General features: G+C 36.1%; 1 protein-coding gene across 6 annotated transcripts in view; it reads right to left on the reverse strand.

Annotated features, from left to right (window-relative positions):
• DENND4A (DENN domain containing 4A) overlaps positions 1 to 25,793 on the reverse strand; it is a 112,969-nt gene that overhangs the window by 62,266 nt on the left and 24,910 nt on the right. For all 6 annotated transcript variants that reach the window (XM_004711932.4, XM_045285851.1, XM_004711931.4 and 3 more), the window contains exons 4-11: positions 21,624 to 21,693; positions 17,150 to 17,319; positions 13,976 to 14,217; positions 10,650 to 10,716; positions 9,019 to 9,077; positions 7,694 to 7,838; positions 7,243 to 7,418; positions 5,170 to 5,270 (exon numbers count right to left, since the gene is read on the reverse strand). In XM_004711932.4, the coding sequence (XP_004711989.1) occupies positions 5,170 to 5,270; positions 7,243 to 7,418; positions 7,694 to 7,838; positions 9,019 to 9,077; positions 10,650 to 10,716; positions 13,976 to 14,217; positions 17,150 to 17,319; positions 21,624 to 21,693 (1,030 nt within the window). The remainder of the gene's footprint in view (positions 1 to 5,169; positions 5,271 to 7,242; positions 7,419 to 7,693; positions 7,839 to 9,018; positions 9,078 to 10,649; positions 10,717 to 13,975; positions 14,218 to 17,149; positions 17,320 to 21,623; positions 21,694 to 25,793) is intronic.

Here is a 25,793-nt window from a genome sequence, read left to right on the forward strand (position 1 = left end):
TGTGCTTTACACAATTGATGTATGTATGGATTGTGATAAGAGTTGTATGAGCCCCAACAAAATGATTAAAAAAAAGATTCCATCCTTGAGGCAAAATTATAAAAATTTCTTAGCCATAACCAAACACATAAGGGAATGAGTCACAGGGCCTGGGGTTCAAGACCATAATCTCAAGGGACACTAAAGTCAACTAGACACAAGGCAATGTTCTACACATTCCACTTTAGTGAACAACAACCAGGGTCTTCAAAGTAAGTTAACAGCCATCTAAGGAGCAATTCGTGGTCTCTCCCCTTCCTGAGCAAAGAAGACAGAAGAAAATCAAAGATGCACAGGGACCAGAAGAACTAGCTGGTACCTGGACACTACTGCCAACTGTTCTGAAAGAGATCGCAATAGTAGGTATTGGATAGATCAGGAGAAATATATAAACAAAACTCAAAATTAAAAAAAAGAACAGGCTTATTGCCCTGTTAAGAGATGGATGGAATCTCTAAGACTATGACCCTTAAATATCCTTCAAGCCTGGAAGTGAACTGATGAGTATGGCTCAACTTTCAATGAAATGACAGGTCTATAAATTGAATAATTACACCAGGAAGTATTTGTTTACTACAATAATCAACCATAAGATACCAAAGGACAACATTTTCCCAGAATAAAGCTCAGAAGACAGAAAGGATTAGGAAAGAAGATCAAGGGAAATGGTAAACACATATAAGAAACAGGTAGTTGTTAATACAGTGTGGGTATTGAAATCAAAGTTACAAAGCAAAGTAGGTAAAAATTGTTGAATGGAAACTTTCCTCCAAATCACAATTTTAAAAAGTGTGATTATTTCATTGATTTTAATAATATTTAAATATTTCTACAAAACACAAAGACTTCTTAGGTGTTTAAAAGAAGTATAAATATTTTTAGAAAACAATTAACTAGGTACTATAAATAAAATTATGTACATCCTTTTACCCCATAAGATTAAATATTGTTATATTTGACACCATTTAAATTTCATATCCCAATTCTTCTAACCTATTTTAAAATTATGAGGCTAGCTTTGTTAGTGTAGTTTCCCCACTCCACCCCACTATTTTCAACTATTCTACTTGCACCTGAAGGGTGTCCTCGGCCAATCCACTGCCACCGTCCCTTCTGACACAGTGACCCTAGAGGACAAAAGAGAACTGCTGCTGAGACTTTCTGAGCGCAGTCTCATTTTCCTCGCAAGGTATAGTCGGTAGGCATGAACTGCTGGCCTTGTGGTTAACAGCTGCATGTGTACCCAATTTGCTACAGGGCTTCTACCTTATAAGTGTAAGCCGTCCAATGTTTTATATTTCAACAAATACAAAAATGAGAACCCATATACTGTTACGTTACTAATATTATTTCACAGAGTAAGTATTAAGTATGGATTCTGAATTAGCCCTTGTTATAATACCAAGATTGACTCGATAAGAAAATGAAGGTTTAATTTTTCTTAGTAATTTTGGAATGATGTCAAAATATATTCTTATAAAAGCTTTTCACTTAAATATTTCATACCCCAATCAACTTTCATTTTGATTAATTTTCCAATACTTTTGGCAAGTCTATTTTCAAATTATTTGAGGTCAGCACAGGATTAAGATGCACTGAACATGAAAAACATATGACTTACCTCTCACCCCCGTGAAACAATAAGCATTTTATGATAGTTCAAACTATCTGTTTTAGTTTTACAAAACAAAATTTCTACTCTTTGTATGAAGGAAATATAAAAATAGAACTCTGTACTTTTCCTAGGTATTTAAGTAATGGCAAAAATAAAGATGGTGATGGGAACTAAGCCGGAAATCATGATAGAATTTTGCAAGACCAATGACTTCTTAATTGCACATACCCTTTTCCCAATAACATAAATAGTAACTATATACATATAACTATAGACCTCATCGGGTAGTCTTTACAGGGACCAAATAAACTACATCTGTGGAAAGAGACAATGGGATGTTCAACATCATCAGCCAAAATAAGGACAAGGATCAACTGAGGCGCAGCCCATCCTTTTGCTCATGTGTAAGTTCAGGTTGAAGCTGAAGAAAATTAAAACAAGTAGATAATGAGCTGAAATATGACCTTGAGTATATCTCACCTGAATTTAAAGAATTTCTCAGATTTGACACAATGAACAATAAAGAATGAAGACCAGTTGAGTTGTGGGATGATTTCAAACTATCATACATGAAGAAAGCACAAGATTAAAAAACAAAACAAAAACCAAGAAAGAAAGGAAGACCGAAGTGGGTCTGAATCTTGCTCTAGAACATAGAAGTCAATAAATGGAAAAATGCTTAAGATGTGAGAAGACGAAAAGTTATAATGAAATGTACACAGTCCTGGAACTAGAAAACCCAAATGGAATATGCTCATCATATATCAAGCTCAAAGAACTGAAGAAAAAATTCAGTTGATTTGGAATATTGAAGGACTTTAGAGACAAAATACTGAATAATGCAGGAACTATCAAAGATGGAAGGAATAGAGAGAGTCACTTTGCCAAGAATCGGTCAACATTCAGTCATTTCAAGAGGCAGCATATGATCAAGCACAGATGATACTGAAGGAGGAAGTCAAAGTTGTACTGAAGGCATTAGTGCAAAACAAGGCTCCAGGAAATGACTGAATACCTATTAAAATGTTTCCACAAACTGAGGCAGCACTAGAAATATTCACTAAAACCAAGTGAAAAAAACCACACAAAACAAACCCACTGTCATGGAGATGATTACAACTCAGAGAGCTCTACAGTACAAAGTAGAACTGCCCATTGGGTTTCTGAGGCTGTGTGTTAGTCTGGGTACTTTGGAGAAACAAATCCACAAAAACTCATGTATAAGAGTTTTATAAAAAGGTTAATTTAAGTGTGCATCAAGTAAACATCCCAACCCAGTGTTGCCCAAGCCCACAAGTCCAACATTAACCCATTAACCCAAATGTCCAACACCAATCCACAAAGTCCTCCTCCATCTCACAAAACAGATGCAATGATGTTGACTTCAGGAGAAAAGCCGAGTCAGTGAAAGTGTAAGCATCTCAGCGCTGGCAGGGGTCTCCACATGGGTGCTCCAGCACCCAGGGCTGCATTGGGGTAAGTTCATGTGGCTTTTCTTCAGGGATGTCTTGTAGGAAGTCAGCCTTGCAAGCTGAAGCAGGGAACTGCTAAAGCAGCTGCACCCTGGTGCGACCATCACAAAGTAAGAGATCCGAGAACTAGAAGGGCGAGGCTCACTGAGCCATTTATCCCTCCACCTTTCAATTAACCACACATATGTTTATTGGCCAGGTTGGCACAATAAACTAACTATATCAGGTTGTAAATCTTTCAGGGAATAGAAAGTCTTATCTTTTTACCACTTATTCCCAGTGGAATAGGTGACTGCTAACTCATTAGTCTATGCAAGAAATTTGTAACATAGCTACATGGCTAACTGACTGGAGGAGATCCATATTTGTGCTCATTCCAAAGAAAGGTGAACTAACTAAGATGTGGAAATTATTGACCATCACTAATATCACATGCAATTAAAATTGTGCTAAAGATAACTTGATAGCAGTTGCAGTAGTACACTGACTGGGAGCTGCCAGAAATTGAAGCTAGATTCAGAGGGGACATGGAACACAGGATATCACTGCTGACATCAAAGAATTGGCTGAAAGCAGAGAATACCAGAAAGACATTTATTTGCATTTTATTCACTATGCAAAGGTACTCAACTGCATGAATCATAACGAACTATGGTTAATATTGAGAAGAAAGAATAACACAGCACTTCATTGTGCTCACATAGAACCTGTAGAGCAGTGGCTCTCAACCTGTGGGTCGCGACCCCTTTGGGGGTTGAACGACCCTTTCACAGGGGTTGCCCAATTCATAACAGGAGCAAAATTACTGTTACGAAGTAGCAATAAAAATAATTCTGTGGTTGGGGGTCACCACAACATGAACTGTATTAAACGCTCGCGGCATCAGGAAGGTTGAGAACCACTGCTGTAGAAGGTGAAGAGGCAGTCATTCTAACAAAGTGGAGAATGCTGGTTTAAATTCAGGAAAGGTGTGTACTTATTCAAAGTTCATGCTGATCAATAATCTGAGAAACTGGATTAGATGAAGAAAAGCATGGCATCAGGATTGGAGGAGAACTCCTTAACAGCCTGCGATATTCAGATAACACAACCTTGCTTGCTGAAAGCCAAGGGAACTTGAAACACTTGATAATGAAAATAAAATACTGCAGCCTTCAGTGCTGATTGCTACTCAACATATAGAAAACAAAATTCCTCACAACTGGACAGAAGACATCATCATGATAAATGTTGGCAGGGATTTCCTTTTCCTTGGATCCACAAACAAAACTCATGGAAGCAGCAGGCAAAAAATTACACAACATATTGTATTGGGGAAATCTGCTGCAAAATTTTCCTAAAATATTAAAGAGTAAGGTGTTACTTTGATGGTTAAGATGAGCCTGACTCAAGCCATGACATTTTAACCGCCGCATATACGTGTGGAAAAGAAGGCTACTGAAGAACTGGTGCCTTTTAATTCTGGTATTGGTGAAGAATACTGAATTTACCAAGGACAGTCAGAAGAACGGACAGCAGGCAGAATGTTCCTTAATGTGAAGCTAGAGGAAATTCCCCTCACACACACTGGACATGTGATTAGAAGAGAACAGTCCCGAGAAGGGTGTCATGCTTGGGAAACTCAGCCAGAATGAGCAGGACCTCCTAAGATGGACTGATCGTGGCCGCAATAATGGGTCTGAACATAAGAACAATTGCGAGTTTGGTACAGGACGGGGAACTGTTTAATTCTTTTATACACATGTGCGGGAACTGCATTCAGGGCACCTAACAACAAGAGCAAAACTAAAGAAAATAACCACATTGGCACCTTTATTATTTGAAGAAAGTTAGAATGGTTCTGTGAGAATGTGGTAGTTGTAGACTGGTTGTATGAATCTGTTCAGTTTCTAGCAAATTTTGCCCTAATGGTCACTTCCCCTTAAGGTTGTAAAACCACTTTCTTTTATATAAAATAAATGCTGTCCTTTTACAAGTAAGGCAGAGTAATTGGAATCCCTTTCTTGCATTAAATTACTTCCTTTAATTAAAGTCTCAACTTACATTTTGCCAATTGCTGGTGCAAATTATTCAGTGTGTTCATGAGATTTTTACATGGCTTCTTTGGAAGTATTTTCCAGGCTACATTTTTCTTATCTCCAGTTCTGAGATGAAATGATAACATTAATATATTTGTTAGCTGGATTTTTTGATAAAATCATATACCTGTTACATATAGAAAAAGGAAAAAGAGAACTCACTGCACAAAGAATATTTTAGTTAGGATAAAAATAGTAGCAAATTGAGATGTTGAATATTTAAACACTAATTTACATGATGATAGACCCTTGTATTAACTTTAGCTCACAGTTTTGTGATTATGTTGGTAATCAATCAATTTTTTTTGCACTGGAATTAAGTTAATCACCACAAAGCTTAATGTGGTATATATTAATCTTAAACCTTACTTAACAGTATTTAAAAGACAAAACTCATAGCCAATTCACTGCTACCTTCCTTGTAGGATAAAATAGAACTATTCCTTAGGATTTCTGAAACTGTAAATGTTTATAGGAGCAATCTCATCTTTTTCTCATCTATGGGCTAGAGGTCTTGAATTAATAACTATCTTACTGTCAGAAAGCCAATGCTTAATCCACTGTGCCACCAGGTATCCTTTAAACGTGTTTACCCTACTGCCATGGACTGGATGTTGACTCATAGTGACTCTATAAGACAGAGTAGAAATGCCCCTTTGTGTTTTAAAGGCTGTACATCTTTAGAGGAGCAGAAAGCCTCCTCCTTTTCCCTCAGAGTATTTGAATCCATAAGCCACGAGGACTGTTTCCAAACAAAACAAACACAAACTCACTGCTACTGAGTAGACTGTGACCCTATAGGAGAGAGTAAAACTGTCCCTGTGGATTTCCAAGACAGCAATTCTTTACCGGAATAGAAAACCTCATCTTTCTTCCAGGAATATTGATAAGTACAAGTGATTCACATTGTAACTCTGGCTTTTTAACTCATTAGTGATTAAAGCAGAAAGAAAAAAGAGTAAGCAGGAAAGTAAGAAAATATTAATTTATTACAAAAACAGTGTATGTTTACTTACTACTTTTAATTATAAAAAACTATAAAAACTGCAAAGACAAAGATATTACATTAATATTTAAAGAATAATATATTCCTGGAAAATAATTAACTGTTGCTGGTAAAGAATCTTTGACTTTAAATATGCCATATGAAAAATGATTTCTATATACAAAATCCAAGGAGGTTTCAAAAAGTTAGTGGAAAAAGCTTTTTTTACAGCAAATCTTCTTTGTAATAGAAGACTGATTCTTTTGCTAAACTTTTCTAATGACTTAGGCACTTTAGGCTTTGACATATGAAAAAACTGAGAGTCATTTGAAACTATGCTAGTTTGGGGATTTCCTAATAAACTAAACTGAAGTTAAATATGTCCTATAATGACTTACATCACTTTTTCCCCCCTGGAATACTTAAGTATAATTAAACTGAAAATAAGGAGTGTTTAAAGAAAACACAGGGATATAGTGAGTTATAAAGGAAAATATAAATCCAATAACTACAACTTAGATACTATTCCAATACACGGAAAACACAAAATTCTTGTATTGCTAAAGTGTAAAGGTGGTAAAAATAAAATGGAAAAGTTATTAATATTTTAACATGATTCATTAATTTCTCTATGAAATAGTAATAGTATAATAGCATTACACAGGACTAGAAACAGAATTGTTGAATTAATCAAGAAATAGTATTTTAATCAGTAATTTTACCTATAACCATCTGATTAAAGAGAAATAAATATTTTTGTATTTTTAATTTGTTTCCTTTCTGCTAAATTTTTAAATAAGTAGAAGACTAAAATGTTTCTTAAATATTTGAAGAGCTAAGAATTGAGTTTATTTTTTTTCCACTAAAGCCTTCCTCAGGATTCTAAATATAACAATTGAGGCACAGTAAGAGATTAAAAGATGGCAATAACTACAAATGCAAAGAAAATGTATCTCAAATTAATTCTAATGGTGCATTCACAAAATATGCATTTATATACCTATACCATGTGGTTGAAAATTATTAGGCATGGCATTACTAAAAGGTACTTACTGAGAAATGGTGTTGGTATCTAGGTCAACACAACTCACATCTGGTGGAGGATCATAGAGATCAAAGTATCTTGAATCAATCCCTACGATGAATGGACATGGTGCACTCAAGACGTCTGCCAGGGCCAGTGGGCAGAGAGGGACATATGGGCACGGCCAGTGAAAAGGGAAAATCATCTTGGATAAACAAAAGACAGGAGAATATTTAGGTTTTTTAATATACTGAAGTATATTAAACTATAAACACACAAAATTATCTTTTAAATACTTACACCTAAAGCTTGATAATAAATTAAAGTATTACATCTAGAGTTAAGAAATTAAAATTGCTTCCACAATAGAAAAATTCATTACTCTCTGAATTTTAGATGAGCTTTAAAATGACATTACATTCTATAATTATATTAGGTTTAAAAATAAACTGATTATCAGTGAGAAGGTGTGATACTCACCGACACTAATGCTTCTGTCACACTAGTAAGCACGGAAGGCCGTAAGGAATGGATGAGAATTTTATGTTCTGTTACAGCAAACACCAGTAATGTTACAGCATTTTCCGGGCCTAAATTCTGAAGTAGTGTTGAAAACTTGCCACCACTGTCAATTTAAGCAAAATATACTTACTGACTATATGATTTAAAGAATAAGGACCAAAATATATGTATAATTTGGTAAATGATTTTTTGGGTCTGTGAATGGTAAAAAATATTTCTACATATATTAATGTCACTTGCTTCTTCATTTTACACCATTTCAGCTTACGAGCCACTTCACAGTAATGCTCTATTTTTGGATGGTAGGGATCTGTAGTAACGGACCATCAAGAGTTCAAAACAATGAGATAGATAACCAAAGCAAATTAATAACCAAAGCAGAATTAGATCTTGTATATGGCAACATAATATTAGTTGGGAAAAAGTAATTAATGTTGCAAGCCAACTACTATTTTGCCAATATAATACTATATACAAATTTTACTGATTTTTTAAAATATGGCAAAGCTAATAAAATCTCTCAGAGAAATGAAAACACATGCACACATATAACATGTGTCTTTTCATAAGTAGTAATATTCAGATTAGCCCAAAAGTAGAGACAACCTAAATATTTTGGATCATTGATCATTAACATATAGTCTCAGTATTCCTAGTTTATTTTGGGTCTTAACAAAGGTTAAGAAAACAATGGTCACTCGGCACCAAAGCCTGCTGATGAAACATTTGCAATTCTTACAAAACTCATGTCAAAGAAGGCAGATGATCTCCCTTAGAAATGTTCTACATAATAACTTATTTACATGGTAACTATTTTTCTGCTGGAAAAATGATATAGTTAACTGAATTTCAGTAAAATATGCCATAAAAAGTCATGTTTCATAACTTTATATTTATATGTTGTTTTATTTCTGTAATTTGTTAATCATAATTACCGTTCTTTTGGGGTCACTTTAAATTAATTGCAGTTTTATGTTCTCCAGAGGATAATTAAAGCTAAAAATAATTGTTTTCAAAATCTACTCGTATGTGTATTTATATAATAGTACTGATGATAATAACTAGATATAAAAATACCCAAAAAATACCACAAAGGTTTCTTTTTTATTATTAAAGTCTCTAAACTAAATATCATCAGGTAAATGGAATTAAGCTAAGAGAAAAAGGTAAACGATAAATATTTTCAACAATATTTGAAATTTATCTAGGAGATGATAAAATATTTGACTGTCATTTGGATCTCACACTAGTAATTGGAGAAACTTAAAAAAAAATTTACTTGCCTTAGTGGAAGAGGTGAAGAAACAGGCTGACTGAGAATCAGATTATCATGTGGTGATAACTGGAAGATTGAAAATAAACATTTGAATTTTACTTTTTTTTCAAAACCTTTTTTATTGAAAATTAAAGAAATATCACATCATTCCATAGTTCAATCGCATCAAGCAGTACTGTGCAATCACTACCACAATCAGTTTTAAAACATTATTTCCCTCCTTGAACTCCTGAACATCCGCTCCCTTTTATCTCACCGCCCCGCCCACCACTGCTGTACCCGCCAGAAACCCTTACTGCACTTGCTGCTCCTACAGGCTCACCGACCCTCAGTTTTATATACTGAAAACCAGAAGACACATGAAGAGGGTGACCCCAGGCACACAATGCATCTGAAATAAACCCCAATTTGAACAAACACAAAGGATGTAAGTACAGAAACTGTTGAAAACTAGGTCAGGCCTAATGTGCATCAGAGGGGGAACCAACTGTCAAGGTTTTAACCACTCAAGTCAGGTTTATCCCTTTGATCGTCTTTTTTCTAAAATAATTTTATTAGGGGCTCATCCAACTCTTATCACAATCCATACATACACCAGTTATGTAAAGCACATTTGTACATTCATTGCCCTCATCATTCTCAAAACATTTGCTCTCCACATAAGCCCCTGGCATCAGCTCATTTTTTCCCCTCCCGCCCCGCTTCCCTTCCCTCAGGAATCCCTGATAATTTATAAATTATTATTTTGTCATATCTTACACTGTCCGATGTCTCCCATAAGGGGATGTCCAATTGCATACAGATGGGCTTTGTGTCTCCACTCTGCACTCCCCCGCATTCACAATGATATGATTTTTTGTTCTGATGATGCCTGGTACCTGATCCCTTCGACACCTCGTGACCGCACAGGCTGGTGTGCTTCTTCCATGTGGGCTTTGTTGCTTCTGAGCTAGATGGCTGCTTGTTTACCTTCTAGCCTTTTAAGACCCCAGATGATATATCTTTTGGTAGCCGGGCACTATCAGCTTTCTTCACTACATTTGCTTATGCACCCATTTGTCTTCAGCAATCGTATCGGGGAGGTGAGACACAATATGATTTTTTGTTCTTTGATGCCTGATAACTGATTCCTTCGGCACCTTGTGATCATGCAGGCTGGTGTGCTTCTTCCATGTGGGCTTTGTTGCTTCTGAGCTAGATGGCTGCTTGTTTACCTTCAAGCCTTTAAGACCCCAGACGCTATATTTTTTGATAGCCGGGCACCATCAGCCTTTTTCACCACATTTGCTTATGCACCCGCTTTGTCTTCAACAACTGTGTTGGGAAGGTGAGCATCATGGAATGCCAGTTTATTAGAACAAAGTATTCTTGCATTGAGGGAGTATTTGAGTGGAGGCCCAATGTCCATCTGCTACCTTAATACTAAATCCTTTTTTCTTGAACTTTTTCTATAAGGGAGAAATATTAGATGTCTGGGAGGGAGTTAATAAAATATTGAGTCTAAATTTCCTACATGAAATAGCATCCAGTTCTTCTTAGATATTATTAATTTCTTTTCTCACTTAGAATTATTGTCCTTATGTTCATTTTGACAGTCAGTAATCATTCAACGAGGCCCTCATAGCAAGAAAGCCTTACCTGAACTAAAATCCGTGGTCTCTGAGGAGATGGAAAAGGAACTTTGTGCATAAAATGAGAAATGTGCCTTAAGAAGAAAAACAAAAGCAAACGGACAAGTCAGTAAACAACCACAAAAAGCACTTGACTAAGTGCCAAGAAAGCAAGACTGTCTGAATTATCTGAATAATTAGAATAAGTAAAATGTGAACAGATTTCTAAAGATCTCTGTGATCTATTGGAAAGTGTATGTAACCAAGACTATTTTGACAATAGTATTAAGGTGTTATTTGCTTTTTTCATTGTAGGCATAGGCACTGAAGGTGCAAAAGCACTGTGGATATAGCTACTCTCAGTTAAGCATGAATTAAGGTAAAGGTACCATATTATACTAGTCACTGTATCCTTTATTAAAATACATACACAGTAAAATAAGGTATTCCACTTAAGAATTTCTTTAATTTAGGAACTGAAATACTTAGTTGGACTTAAGGCTGTAAAGCCCTAGTGTGAGAAGCTATCCCAAGGTTGTGGTTTTGGTAATCATTGGACTTTGGTTCAAATGTCATGCTTTAAGTGTACCCAATAATGGACAATTAAAGACCATCACATACTTGCTATCTTCATACTCATTGCTTTTTTATGATATGTCTTAGTTCAGAAGGTATTCTTCCTTTAGTGAATGAAAATTATTGAAAATTTTTGCCCTATCCCCAACCCTCGGTTTGCATAGTGTCCAGTAACTTAAGTTTTTAATCTGTACAAGTTAACAATCGATGTATTTTATTCTAAAAAGCTGCCCTGTATACGTATATTTTACTTTTCTCAGCAGTATTTTAAATTCTTTATCATTGGCTAAATTAGTAATATTATTGATAGAATTTCCATATGCCCCATGGGGATTATTTATAGCATTCCTCAATAAAAGGATAACAATATCTCTAAAGTGGACCATATAATATCTACCATAGACCACAGACCAATCTACTACATATAAATAGATTTTGAACTTTCACTTAATCATAAGCCCCAGTGTAAGAGCAATTAAATCTTATGGCATGGCCCTACTCAATTTGTTAAAGCAAAGTGATGATGCCCAGCTTTCAGAAAGAATAGCATCTGGGGCCTTAAAGCCTTGTATTAGAACAAGCAGCCATTTAAGTGAGGTGACAGCTAAGTCCACAGGAAGCAGCACACTAGCCTGTGTGACAAAAGGTTTCTAAGCAATAAAATCCAAGACTGGAGGAAGGAATTATATTGGAGCTTAAATGCTAAGCACTTAGTCTGCAAAAAGCTATGGACGCTAGTGAAAGCCCAAATCCATCTGCAGGGCCCCATGCGGATTACATCGCCAAGGATTCCCTTCTGACCACTGACCAGGGGTGTGAACAGCCTTGCTGTTAGACCGCATGAAGAGGTGGATTCATGCAGAGTAGTTACGTTGACATTGAACACCTATCACTGTTCTCCCTTTTGTCCCATTTGAAATTTGCTTCAGTTTTCATTATTTTCTGCTTTCTTCTACATTGAGTTATTTCAGCGTTTTATTTTGCTATTGTTATTGTTTTTTTTCATGATTATATGAAACCCAGGATAAGTAAATCTAAAGAGACAGTAACTGTCTTAATAGTTTATTAGGCTTATGGCAGATGAACTAATAATAAGAAAGACAAGGATTAAGAAAATGTTCTAGAATTGATTGTGACAATGACTGCATAAATCTTTTAAATATATTTAAATTGAATTAAATTAAATCATTGAATTGTATGTTAATTATGTTAAACATGTTAAAATTATAAAAAGGAATGTCTTTAATTTTATAAGTTCATTATAACATCTTTAATGAGCTTGTTGTCTTAAAGAAAATGACAGTGTTTGTTGTCAATAATTGTATTCAATTTTCAAGCAAAAATTAGGATTTTTCCAACAAGAGTCTTGACAGTTTCCTAAGCCTTGAAAACTTTTCTAGTGATATTAAGAAATATATTACATTAATAATGAAATGTTAGGGAGATAATGCTTAACTCAGCAAACCAGTATTTCCAAAAGACCAATGCATAATGCTATAAAATCATGCACAAGTAAAAGTTCCACTGAAAGAACAAGATAGATCTATGGATTTTACTGTAACAAAGAAAAAGTTCGCTGTGTAAGATTCAGAGTCCATACTGCAAAGAGTATAAATAACTACCACTTTTTGAATTTTGGTGTAGTGTGAAAAAAACAAACAAAAAACCTAATTTTGAAAAGGCTATTCAAATGCTCATTTTTCTACTTATTTCTCTGTGTAAGGCCAGAGTTTCTTCATATATGCCAACCAAAACAACAGACTGCAACAGATTCATTACTTAAGTACATATGAGTATGTAACTGGGTGCAATTAACTCACACATTAAAGAGATTTGCACAAATGTAAAACAGCAGTCTTATTATTAAATATTTTCTGTTTTAGAAAATAGTTATTTTTCAAAAAATACTTATGTTAATGTAGTGGGTTTTCATAAATGAATACACATTTGAAAAGTTTCTCAGTTTAAATTTCTTTTAAACAATAAACATTGACATAAAAAGATTTTGGAGGAATCTTAAGTACAAAAGGGTCCTGAGACCAAAAAGAACCCGCAACAAATTAAGAACTGCTGAGTCAGAAGATTAAGAAGAAATAGAATATTAAGAAGAAAGGGGCAAGGCAAAATTCATATACTGTTGTACCCTGACAATATCAGGGCCTGGCAGTCATTAGAGTCAGAGAACTCTGTCTGAAGACACAGAAGTGCTAAAGTGGTGGATAACAGAAATCACAGTAAAACAGACAACTGAGATATTTAAATCTCATTTGAACCAGCTTCTATTGCATAAAACACCAACTTCAGTGATCCTAAATTAAATCAGTAAGATTTAAAAAAGCAAATAGAAGTATTCTTCCAAGTTTTCTTCTAAACTCATGATATATAGAGGCAGTAGCTATATAGAGGCAGTAAGAACATTTTTACAAGTTCCATAATGAACACAAATTAAAAATCTACATAAAATTCCAATATTTCTATAGATCAGAATCTTTAAAACCTGACAAGATCATGAAAAATGAAGCTGTTAGCTATAAAAGTACAAGGAAGGTTCAGAAAGTTTGTGGGAAAATTCCATTATGTTTCAATTCCATTTTTCCATGAATTTTTGAAGCTATCTCATATAATGGAAAAATATAATAATTGAAATCAGCAAATTATTTAAAACAATAGACATTGAGAAATCCAGTTTCCACATAAAATTTATTCAGGTAATAGTAACAATATATCACATACTGAAAAGATCTGCCAAATTTTGAGCCAAGATGACTTCTAACTTACTTTTCAATTGGAAGGACATGTGGTCCAGAGATGGAGTATCGATACAGAAAAGTCAGAAACTTCCTGAATGCATCAAAAAACGGCCAGTGAGAAAGAAGACAAATGCATTTGTTAGTGTAAATTGTTTTGGAAGTATCAGACTTTCCATCTACTGATGGTGTTAATCCCAAAAATCGTCTCTGTTTTTCTGAAAGATTCTCCTCAGAATATGGTTCATAAAACTGAATAGCAGCACCATAGACCTACAAAACAAATAACATATTTAATGAAATACATATCACATTATGTCATTAGTTAAATATTTAATGTGTAGTTACCAGGAATAGGCATTATGTTGGGTATGAGGAACACAGTGGTGAACAGACATAATTTTTCCTTTCTTGAAGTATAAGAAGACTTACATAGAATTATTCTTGTCCTTTTTAAATTAATAAATCATGTTTATTGGGGGCTCTTTCAGCTCTTATAACAATCCATACATCAACTGTATCAAATTCATTTGTACACATGTTGCTATCACCACTTCCAAAACATTTTCTTTCTACTTAAGACCTTGGTATTAGCTCCTCTTTTTTTCCTCCCTCCCCCACCTGCCCACCTTCACGGACCCCTGATAAATTATAAATTATTATTTTCATATATTACACTGTCCACTGTCTCCCTTTGCCAACGTTTCTGTTGTTCATCTCCCTTGGGGGTGGGTTATACTTCAATCATTGTAGACAGTAGTTCTCCATTTCTCGCCCCCCCCTTCCCCCACCCTCATGGTATTGCTACTTCCATTACTGTTCCTGAGGGGTTTATCTATGCTGGATTCCATGTGTCGCGAGCTCTTATCTGTACCAGTGTACATGTTCCAGTCTAGCCGATTTGTAAGGTAGAACTGTGGTCGTAAGAGTGGGGGGCGGCGCAGGGGAAGGGGGGAAGAAGCATTAAAGAACTAGTGGAATGTTCTGTGTTCCACACTCTTGACTCATTCCTTCCTTGTGACCCTTCTGTGAGGGATTGTCCAATTCTGAGTCTTCTTATTAGGGAAAAATAAAGTAATTAAATTACAATGTTTTACAGTGAGTGAAAGCAACATTCTCTCTAAAAAATTATGGAAAATCATTAGCAGAAAATGGGACAGAATTTTAGATAAATATAAACTTCAACATTGGGCAAATCACTGAATATCTCTGTACTTCAACTTCTCTATTTGCAAATTGAGAATGTTAGACTAAATATTTCCAAAGTATGATTCCAAATAGCATTATAGGGTGTCCTTGCATTACAATTGAGCACAATTCTTAAGTCTATATTTAAACTGAATTTGCACCCAGGCTGGAACTGGAACCTAGGTACTGTTAGTGAGTTTGTCAAATTTTTGTCTCAGTATAAAGTATACTAAAACATTTTTGACATAATACAACAATGTTTTGATGCACATTAAAGTAAATATAACACCCATTTGTTATTACAAACCATCATATGAAACTCAAATTTCTAGTAGAAAAAGAGTTATGGGTTTGGTGCCCTAAAGGTAAGTCAGCCATACATGAAGGGGCTTCAAAGAGTTCATAAAAATTTTCCATTATTTTTCAGTTCCATTCTTTCATGAACTCTTTGAAGCTCCCTTAAATTTACGATACTTAATTATTTATATTCATTTACTGAAGTCTTTTTTACTACTTTAAATGTTTATCATAGAAAACAAATTAATCTTTCGCACATACACAAACACAAAATCAGGACCAGAGAGATGAGAGAGAATGAAAATTCTCTTCCTAGCTAGGTCTTAAGATATAGCTATTTTAGTCAGTGAATGAGTATAATGGGCTCAACTTAACTACTTATTTTTTCCTACTGTTCCTTGTAGTTTATGAGGGGGTAGTGCCTCCAAAATGGAACCCCCCTGAAAGCTATGTATTTAAATTTTTTTACAAAACAACCTATCATCTTCAAAGTACTCTCCATTATACTTGTCAAATCTCCAATTCCATTCTTAGAAACATTTTTCAAACTCATCTGTTCGGATGGCTGATAGCACCTCCCTTGCACCTCTTATATGTCATCAAATTGCTATCCTTTCATGTCCCTCTTCATTGATGGAAACAAAAAGAAGTCACAAGGAGTGAGGTCAGGTGACTAAGGTGTATGCAGCAAAAGAGGCATGCTGTGTTTGGCCAAAAACTGGTGCACTTAGATGGCTGCATGAGCAGACGCATTGTTGTGGTGGCAAAAGCATTCCCTGTCTGCCACAAATCAGGCACACTGTTATGCACTCTTTTCAGAAGCTCTAAATAGAAAGCTTGATTAACAGTCTGACCTGGTGAAAAGAACACTGGCCCTGCCCTCATATAAAAAAAACCCCAAATGAGCATGCGTTTTGACTCTTGAGTTCACTTGATGAGCGTTTTTGGGGTGAGGTGTCAAATGGCTTGAGTGATGTTTGGTTTGGGGGTTGTAAGAATAGCACCTTGTCTTGTCACCAGTAATGACCTTGGGAAAAATGTCTGGGTTGCTTCAGAGCTGTTCTTTCAAGTGCTCCATGTTTCCACTCGAAGCTCTTTTTCCTGGTCGTCAGAACCCAAGGGCAAATTTGACAGCGACCCTTCTCATTCCCAAATCTTCTGTTAAAATTCACTGAACCAAGCTCCAAGATAGACCCGATAACTTCCCCATCTCTTCAATGGTCTGTCTTCGGACTTCAAGCACATATTTTATTGACTTTTTCGTCCATTCAGGAAGTTGACTGATATCCAGAATGAAGTTTGTCATCAATTGACAAATTAGCCTTATAAAACAAGAAAACCACTTGTACACTTGAGTTTTTGCCATATCACTGTCCTTAGAAGCTGTATTTGACATCACAACAGTTCTGCTGCATTTTTCCCAGGCAGGAAACAAAATTTCAGTCTCATGCTTTTCCCTTAAATTGGACATCACAAAAAAAGAGGTTTGAGCGAAATTGCTTTTATGAAAAAATTCACTTTGTCCAGAGAGAACCTTCCCAGGCAACGCCACTGAGTATACACCATCTCAGAGCAAGTTGCTGATGCTGATGTACAAAGAAAAAGGCATACTACGAAATCTCTGCCCAGCGGAGCTTTGGGGGGGGGGGGTATCCCCTCACATAGAACTTTAAAATGTGTAAGAAATGTGTATATGTCAATTGTTTAAATAACATAGTACCTTTTCAGCTGAAGCTCCAGTCAAAACAAAGGTAGAAAACACAGGGAGAGGGTATTTGCTATTGGGTGGCCAGCATTCAATAGTTGCACCCATTGGTAAACAAAAGAGTGGTACAGATTCTGGTAGTGAGAATGACTCATAATCTTCTTGAGGATATCTGCAAATTAATCCTATAAAACAACAGTAAATATTAGGTCATTACTTCATAAATTCAGCTGCTTATATTTGAATTAGATAAAATGTTTTATTATTTAACACATTTAAAAGGCTAAAACATTGCATATATTCATCAAATAATTCTGAGTGAGCAAATATTGTAACTTTTAATATTAACTGACTGCTTAGTTTAAATCAAGGTTCACTAAAAAAGGCTAGTTAAGGCACACAAACAAAAATAATCCTATAAAAATCATCTTATATATTAGGGGAAGGTGGGAGGGAAGAGGGAATCGATCACAAGGATCAACATATAACCCCCTCCCAGGGGGATGAACAATGGAAAAGTGGGTGAGGGGAGACAGAGGACAAGGTAAGATATGAAAATAATAATCTATAACTTATCAAGGGTTTATGAGGGAGGGCGAGTGGGGGAGGGAGAGGGCAAAATGAGGAGTTGATAATCAAGGGCTCAATTAGAAAGAAAATGTTTTGAAAATGATGGTGGCAGCATATGTGCAAATGTGCTTGACACACTGGATGAATGTATGGATTGTGTATGGAATGTATGGATGTAAGAGCCCCCAATAAAATTATTTGATAAAAGAAAATAATAATTTATATATCTATCAAGGGGTCACGCAGTTGGGGTACAGGGGGAGGGAGAAAAAAGAGGAGCTGATACCAAGAGCTCAATAGAAAGTAATTGTCAGGAAAAAAAATTTAATTGTCTAGAAAAGAATGATGGCAACATATGTACAAATATACCTGACACAATAGATGTATGGATGATAATAAGCATTGTAAGACCCCTGAAGAAAATGATTGAGGTAGTTAGTTTATTGTCAACCTGGCCGATAAACACATGTGGGGTTAATTGAAGGGTGGAGGGATAAATGGCTCAGTGAGCCTCGCCTTTCAAGTTCTTGGGTCTCTTGCTTTCTGATGGTCCCACCAGGGTGCAGCTGCCTTAGCCAGTTCCCTGCTTCAACTGACAAGGCTCACTTCCTGCGAGACATCCCTGAGGAGAAGCCACATGGGCCTACCCTGATGCAGCCCTGGGTACTAGAGCACCCGTGTGGAGACCCCTGCCAGCGCTGAGATGCTTACACATTCACTGACTTGGCTTTCCTCTTGCAGTCGGCATCATTGAGTGTGTTTTGTGAGATGGAGGAGGAATTTGTGGATTGGTGTTGGACATATGGGTTAATGGGTTAATGTTGGACTTGTGGGCTTGGACAGCCCACTGGGTTGGGATGCTTTCTTGATATGCACTTAACCTTTATACAAAACTCTTTCTTACACACGAGTTTCTGTGGATTTGTTTCTCAAAAGTGCCCAGACTAACACAATGATAAAACAATAAAAATAAGTAATAAAAATTTTACACACAAACCTAAAAATTCAGTGTGGTCACATTAATCTAAATCATATGAATATACTGTTTTAGAATTTTTCAGCTCTCCATAACCTCTGGTAGATTTTAGACATTAAAATAGACATTGCAAAGAAGTATATATGTACCATCTACCACAAATACAAGAAAATTAATTATTAAAAGTCACATATTTACAATGTTTTCAGAATATTTAATATTATCAACTAAATAACTCTAGATTATATGAAGACAAGAATTTTAAGTGGCTATTAATAATAACTATTACTATTAAATTTTTTCGAGTGTTCTATGAATTCACGTCAGGTGGACAAAAGCCAGAATCCACTCAATGGCAACCAACTGGTCTTAGAATAGTCTGGTAATTGCTCCAATCATCTTCTAATAATACTTCCTAAACACAAGCTTTTTGCACTAGATTTTGTGGGACTAGAAATAGAAAAAAGATTTCCTGACCTTGACACTCTAAAGCGGTGGTTCTCAATCTTCCTAATGCCATGACCCTTTAAAACAGTTCCTCATATTGTGGTGATTCCCAACCATAAAATTATTTTCATTGCTACTTCATAACTGTAATTTTGCTACTGTTATGAATCGTAATGTGATTATCTGATATGCAGGATGTATTTTCATTGTTACAAATTGAACATAATTAAATTATAGTGATTAATCACAAAAACGATGTAACTATTATGTATTGTGGAATATTTATTTCTAATGACAACTAAATGAAATTTTGTCTTGAAGCATGATGTAGCATGGGTAACAGTCTTCACAGCGGGTACTCGGATGTGGCCAGACTGGCCTGGAGACGGACAGAGGAGTGGTGTCTCGGTTCCTAAGACCATCAGAAAGACGTGTTTTCCAATGGTCTTAGGCGACCCCTGTAACAGGGTTGTTTGACCTCCAAAGGGGTCACGACCCACAGGTTGATAACCGCTGCTCTAAAGTTAAGTAGAAGTTATCACTGCACATAAAAACAAAAGGTTGGTTCTGCCACAAAATCAATTTTTAATTTAGCACAAATCACGTACCTTTAGGACTCTAGCTTCTCATTTATAAAATTGGACAATATAAACTAAGTTCCAAGGTAGTTCTGAAATTCTCTAGCTAGCCAAAAATCGCAAACCAAGCTCAGTGCCATCCAGTCGATTCTAACTCTTAGTGACGGTACAAGACACAGCAGAACTGCCCCAATGGCTTTCCAGGGCTGTCGAGCGTCACAGGAGCACAGAGGCTCCTCTTTCTGCCATAGAGCAGCTGGTGCTCTCTAAGTGCTAACTCCCCCCCACCCCCCCAAGTTTATGTATTTTATTAACTACTGATTTCTGTCATTTGATTCTCAGCATTATTTAAACTAGTTCTTTTTTTTTTTAATCATTATATTTGGGGCTCATACAACTCTTATCACAGTCCATACATACATCAATTGTGTAAAGCACATTTGTACATTCATTGCCCTCATCTTTCTCAAAACATTTGTTCTCCACTTAAGCCCCTGGTATCAGCTCCTCATTTTTCCCCGCCCTCCCCACTCCCACCTCCCTCATGAGGCCTTGATAATTTATCAATTATTATTTTGTCATATCTTGCCCTGTCCGACATCTCCCTTCACCCACTTTTCTGTTATCTGTCCCCCAGGGAAGAGGTCACAAGTAGATCCTTGTAATCGGTTCCCCCTTTCCAACCCACCCTCCCTCCCAGTATCACCACTCTCACCACTGGTCCTAAAGGGATCATCGGCCCTGGATTCCCTGTTTCCAGTTCCTATCTGTACATCCTCTGGTCTAGCCAGACTTGCAAGGTGGAATGGGGATCATGATAGTGGGGTGTATGTGTGCGGAGGAAGCATTTAGGAACTGGAGGAAAGTTCTATGTTTCATCATTGCTATGTCGCACCCTGACTGGCTAGTCTCCTCCCCGAGACTCTTCTGTAAGAGGATGTCCAGTTGCCTATAGATGGGCTTTGGGTCTCCACTCCGCACTGCCCCCCTCATTCACTATAGTAAGTTTTTTGGTTCTGATGATGCCTGATACCTAAAGTGCTGAGTTTTAAGTTAGCAGCCCAACATGCAACTCACTGTGTTACCTGGACTCCTCCAATCAGCCAAAGGACCCACAAAAATCTACACCCTCTAATAATGAAATAGCAAATAGTAAAACCATCCAGTATAGAAATTGGGATAAATTTTGGGTCCTTAAAAATCTAAAGTAGAAGCAATTTTAAGAGTCTAGAACACTGTTTTAAAAATGATGTATTTATATATGTTAATAGGGAAACTCTGAAAAGGCGGATGCAAAGGCTGTATAAGTTGAATATAATCAATGTCAATGAATTGCATGTGCAGAAACTGCTGAGTTGGTGTAGCCTGTGCATATTCTCAACATCAAAAATAAATAAATCATATTAAAAATACACGCATTAAAAAAAGCTGAATCTGTATCTGCTCTCATTGTAAATAAGATCAATACATTTGATATTCTGATATATCTAAAACTTGAAAAACTTCTACTATGCAATATAAAATCACAAATTAATTTGTATTTCACACCATTATGAAGCATAACTATATTAGAACTATAGATTTGACTGAATTTAATATAAGTATTAAAGAAATGCTAATTAAAAGTGAAAATAATACTTATTTCCCTCTCTATAGATTGAAACATTTCAATAATTGGCATTTATACATATATATTATTTATTTAAACCTAACTCTTAACCTTTCTTTTAAAATTAATCTTCCAATAAACATGCAATAAATATACATATGAAGGCAAAAGTGAGAATCAAGAAATTTGGATGGTTTCTAGTATGTTATAACACTAACACATCAAAAAATTAGCTTTACCCCTTCTTTTACTTTTTTGGGCCATATGACACATTTATATCTTTAAGTATTTCATGAAAATATAACTTACCAGCTTTATAAGATATAGTGTTAGTCTTTGCCACTGATTTTTTATAGCATAAGTACACCGCTGATCCCCACTGAAATTTTAAGAAGAAAACAGTTTACTTTTAAAAGGCAGTAAGTTGAGAAAAGAAAACCGCTTTTATGCCCAGTACATCTTGTCTTCTCTCTGCTAGCTATTTTCAGTTGATTATTTCATAACCTTTTACTGGAGGCATTGCCCATTTCTAGAAGTACAATTTCAAATTGCTGTTTTCCCTACAATAGCAATATTGTGAGGAAAATTTGACCCTTTAAAACAAAATTAATGAACAACAATTTACATTTTATATTGCATTCAATCTTTGGGTAGAAATGACAAACTATAGGGTTATTTAATAAATACTCTTTATGCTTATAGTTTTGTTTTATTTTGTTTGAACTTCACCTCTTCTAAGAGATGGCCAGCTTTTTCTGCAGCCCCTTTTACCAAAATCATCTAAAGATTTGTTGAAATTTGATATAAGCATTTATCTATTCTCTTCTAAATCCATTTTAAGCCACACTTTAATTGCCATAGCTCCTTAAAAGAACGCAACAACTCCCATGAGCTAATAGTCAATTCTTACAACTTACAATTCTTACATCTTACGACTGTTGAACATCTCCGTGGATTTCAGTATCACTGGTACCACCTTCATGAGCCACTTTCTCTACTGGTTTTACAGCTTCCTGGCTACCATCTGGCCACTCCTCTCCGTCTCATGGTGTGTTATCCTCCCATTTTCCTTTTCATTAAATGTGAACTCTACTTTCTCTAAATGATCCCATACATTTAGTCTGATGGTTTCAAATAACAGCTCTTACTGAGGAGCTGCACTGCTATGTCTATTGTACTCTGTTCTTTACATGACAATAACACAAGTCTTGTTGCTTTCAAGTTTGTTCTTCCTCAGGGTTTCTCCGCTCAGAAAATGGCCCACTACTTACTCAGTCCCAAAGCTGGAGCTACTCTGATCTTTTCTCTCTTTCATGCACCATATCCAGTCCATCTACAAATTCAATCAACTCTACCCTCAAAATATACCTTGAATCTGAACACTTTACACCATCTTTATTACTACTACTCTTGGTCAAGGAATCACCATTGTAATTTTTACCGCTACTGTAGTGTCCTAAGCAGCCTCTTAGCTTCTGGTCCCCTGTCTATTTTTCACAGCCTGAGTAAGTCTTTTACATGCAAATCAGAACATGTCACGTGTTACTCAAACCTCTAAAATGAGTTTAAGCATAAAACCTCAACTCCTTATTCTGGGCCACAGAGCCCTATGGGACCAGGTTCCTTCAACTTGTCCCTTATACTGCTATCCCCTTCCTCCAATTTGTGCTAACATTACTGGTCTCTGTCTTTTCTCAAAAAAGGGTTATTTGAGCAAAGATCTGAATAAAATTGTGACAGAAGCAGAAGTGTAAAGGTTGTAACATAGGTGTGTACTTAGCAGGTTTGAGAAAAGGCATATAGCACACTGACTCCCCAATTTAAAATTATAACCTACTTACCAAGACTCTCAATTTCATGTTATCTTATTCTGTTTTCTTTTTTACCATGCATGTATCACATTCTAACATATTTCATGATTTATTTATGTAATATTTGTTACTTGGTGCCTATTACTCACACCTAAAACAGTGCTTAGTATACTATAGGTGCTCAGTATAGTCTGCTGTATAAATGAACCACAGCACTGTTCCTGAAAGAGGAAGGGCAAGGACCAAGGTGCTGATACAGAATACACTTGGTGTGTCCAAAGAGCTAAAAGGAGGCGATACGAGCAGAAGAGAATGTAGAAAGGATCTAAAGGGGTCAGATCATTAGTGTTTTTTAAGGTACTTTAGAGACTTGAATTTTCATTTGGAGAGAAGCAAAACCAACGGCGGGCTTGGAGCAGACAAGCGACATGATCTGACTTAAAGGCCACTGACAGCTGTGTTGAGAAGTGAGAGAGCAAGGAGAAAAGTGTGTAGACTACTACAGAAGCCCATCATCAGGAATGATGAAGAGTAAGATTCTGTACATGTTCTGAAAACAGATGACAGGATTTACTGTTTGACTGGACATGGTATATAAGAGAGTCAAAGAGGACTCCAAGGTTAAAGTGAAAGAACGAAGCTCAACTGAGGTGAGGAATAGGAATAAAGCAGGTTTTAGAGTAAACATAAGGAAGTTCAGTTTGAGACATTGTGTTTAGTCCAGGTAGACTAGAGAAACAAATCCAGGGAGACTCATATGTGTACAAGAGAGAGTTTTATATACAGGGCAATTGTACATTAAGAAAGCATCCCAACCCAGTCCAGTCCAAGCCCATAAGCCCAATATTAGCCCATATGTCCAATACCAATCTATAAACTCCTCTTCAGACTCATGAAACATATCCAATGATGCCGAGTACAGGACGATCACAGGCCAGTAGGTGGAAAGTCTTTGGACCCAGTGGTGTAAGTATCTCAGTTCTGATAGGGGTCTCTATGGGCTTCTCCTGCTCCAGAGGTCTGGTTGCATCAGGGTAGGTCCATGTGGCTTCTCCAGCTCAGGGCACTAGCGTAGTTCCACGTGTCTTGTCGGCTACAATAACTCCCAGCAAGTGAAGAGACAGAGAGAATCTCCTGCCTCCAGGAAGGAATTTCTGGAGTTCCCAGAACTCCCAGGAGTAGGGCATGCCCACACAGAGGCCTCATTGGCTATGACCTGATATGACCTGATTGACAGACTAGACTCCATCCCTTCACTCATAATCTCTCAAATTGACAAACAAGTATTTAACTACCACAGACATATTAAACTCTGTCACCTCCCATATGTCAAGTCAGCAGCAATCAAGAGACATCATATTTCAAACTATGTGATCATTTAAAAAATACAATAGAAATTTAAATCACAATAAATTTCTGGTTTTTGACTAAAGTATTGGAGTCTTCAAAAATAGCTCCTATATTGAACAATTAAAAGCAAACTAAAATGAAACAATATTGAAATATCACTTATTAAAGTAATACAGCATATAGAACACAATGTTTAGACAACTGGAAATATCTGACCAATAAGCAAACAAGAAAACCTCCACCTTTTATTTTTCAAGTGGAGCCCTGGTGGTATAGCAGTTACATGTTGGGCTACAATCTGCATGGTCAGCAGATCAAAACCACCAGCAGCTCCTCAGGAGGAAGACTGGGCTCTCTGCTCCCGTCAACAGTTATAGTCTCAGAAACCCACAGGGGATCACTACGAGTCAGCACTGACTCAATGGCAGTGGGTTTGGAGTTTGGGTTAAGCAAGATTTAATATACTAATTTTCTGGGGACACATTCTTTCAAAAAGTCATATGTACTCGTAAAAATCAAGTAGCTAATATGAATGTTGGTAAACTGAGTTTTATCAGGTAGGTATGAATTTTAGAAATAAAAGATCTTCCACCTCTCGATAAATCAAATTCATAACACTTAAAGCAATAGCAAGCCTTCAATAATAACCTTCGGGAAAAGTGGGATAGCTGACAATGTGGATGTGGTAGATACAAAAAAGAATATCCTATAAAAAAGAAACAAAGATGTGTCTGGGTGGTACAAATGGTAAGTGTTTGACCACTAATCACAAAGTGAGCTTTTCGAACCCAGCTACAAATGCCTTTATAAAAAAGGTCTATCTGCTTCCAAGAAGTTACAACTTTGAAAGTCCTGTGATGTACACTTCTACTGTGACACACAGGGGCTGTTAAGAATTGGAAACCTGCTTGATAACAACAGTTTAATTCGTTTTGTTTGTAGTGACACAGTAAAAAAAAACAAAAAACAAAGATGAGTCTGGTGGAAAAGAATAATGGAGTGCAAGAGTCAAAGTGCAAGAGTGTTTTCCAAAAATTTTCATATATAAGGTTCAGCAAGAAAAAAAGTAGGAAGGGTTATTGTTCTAAAATAACTTGAAACATCTGACCTAGAGACAGAGCATTCACATTGTGGTTTAACACAACAAAAACTTTACTTTTGGATATCTCCCATTTGCCACCATAGGAATTAAGTACACGATTTAAATACTTGTTTTGTTAATAACTCTACATTTCTAATTTAGCTTGTTATATAAAATAGTGATATTCAAAATAGATCTATGTGCATGTATTTACACGTTTAGTATTACGGTAGCAGA

This window comes from Echinops telfairi, unplaced genomic scaffold, assembly GCF_000313985.2.
Source record: "Echinops telfairi isolate 266 unplaced genomic scaffold, ASM31398v2 ScPeMD7_7475;HRSCAF=8513, whole genome shotgun sequence".
NCBI lineage: Eukaryota > Metazoa > Chordata > Mammalia > Afrosoricida > Tenrecidae > Echinops > Echinops telfairi.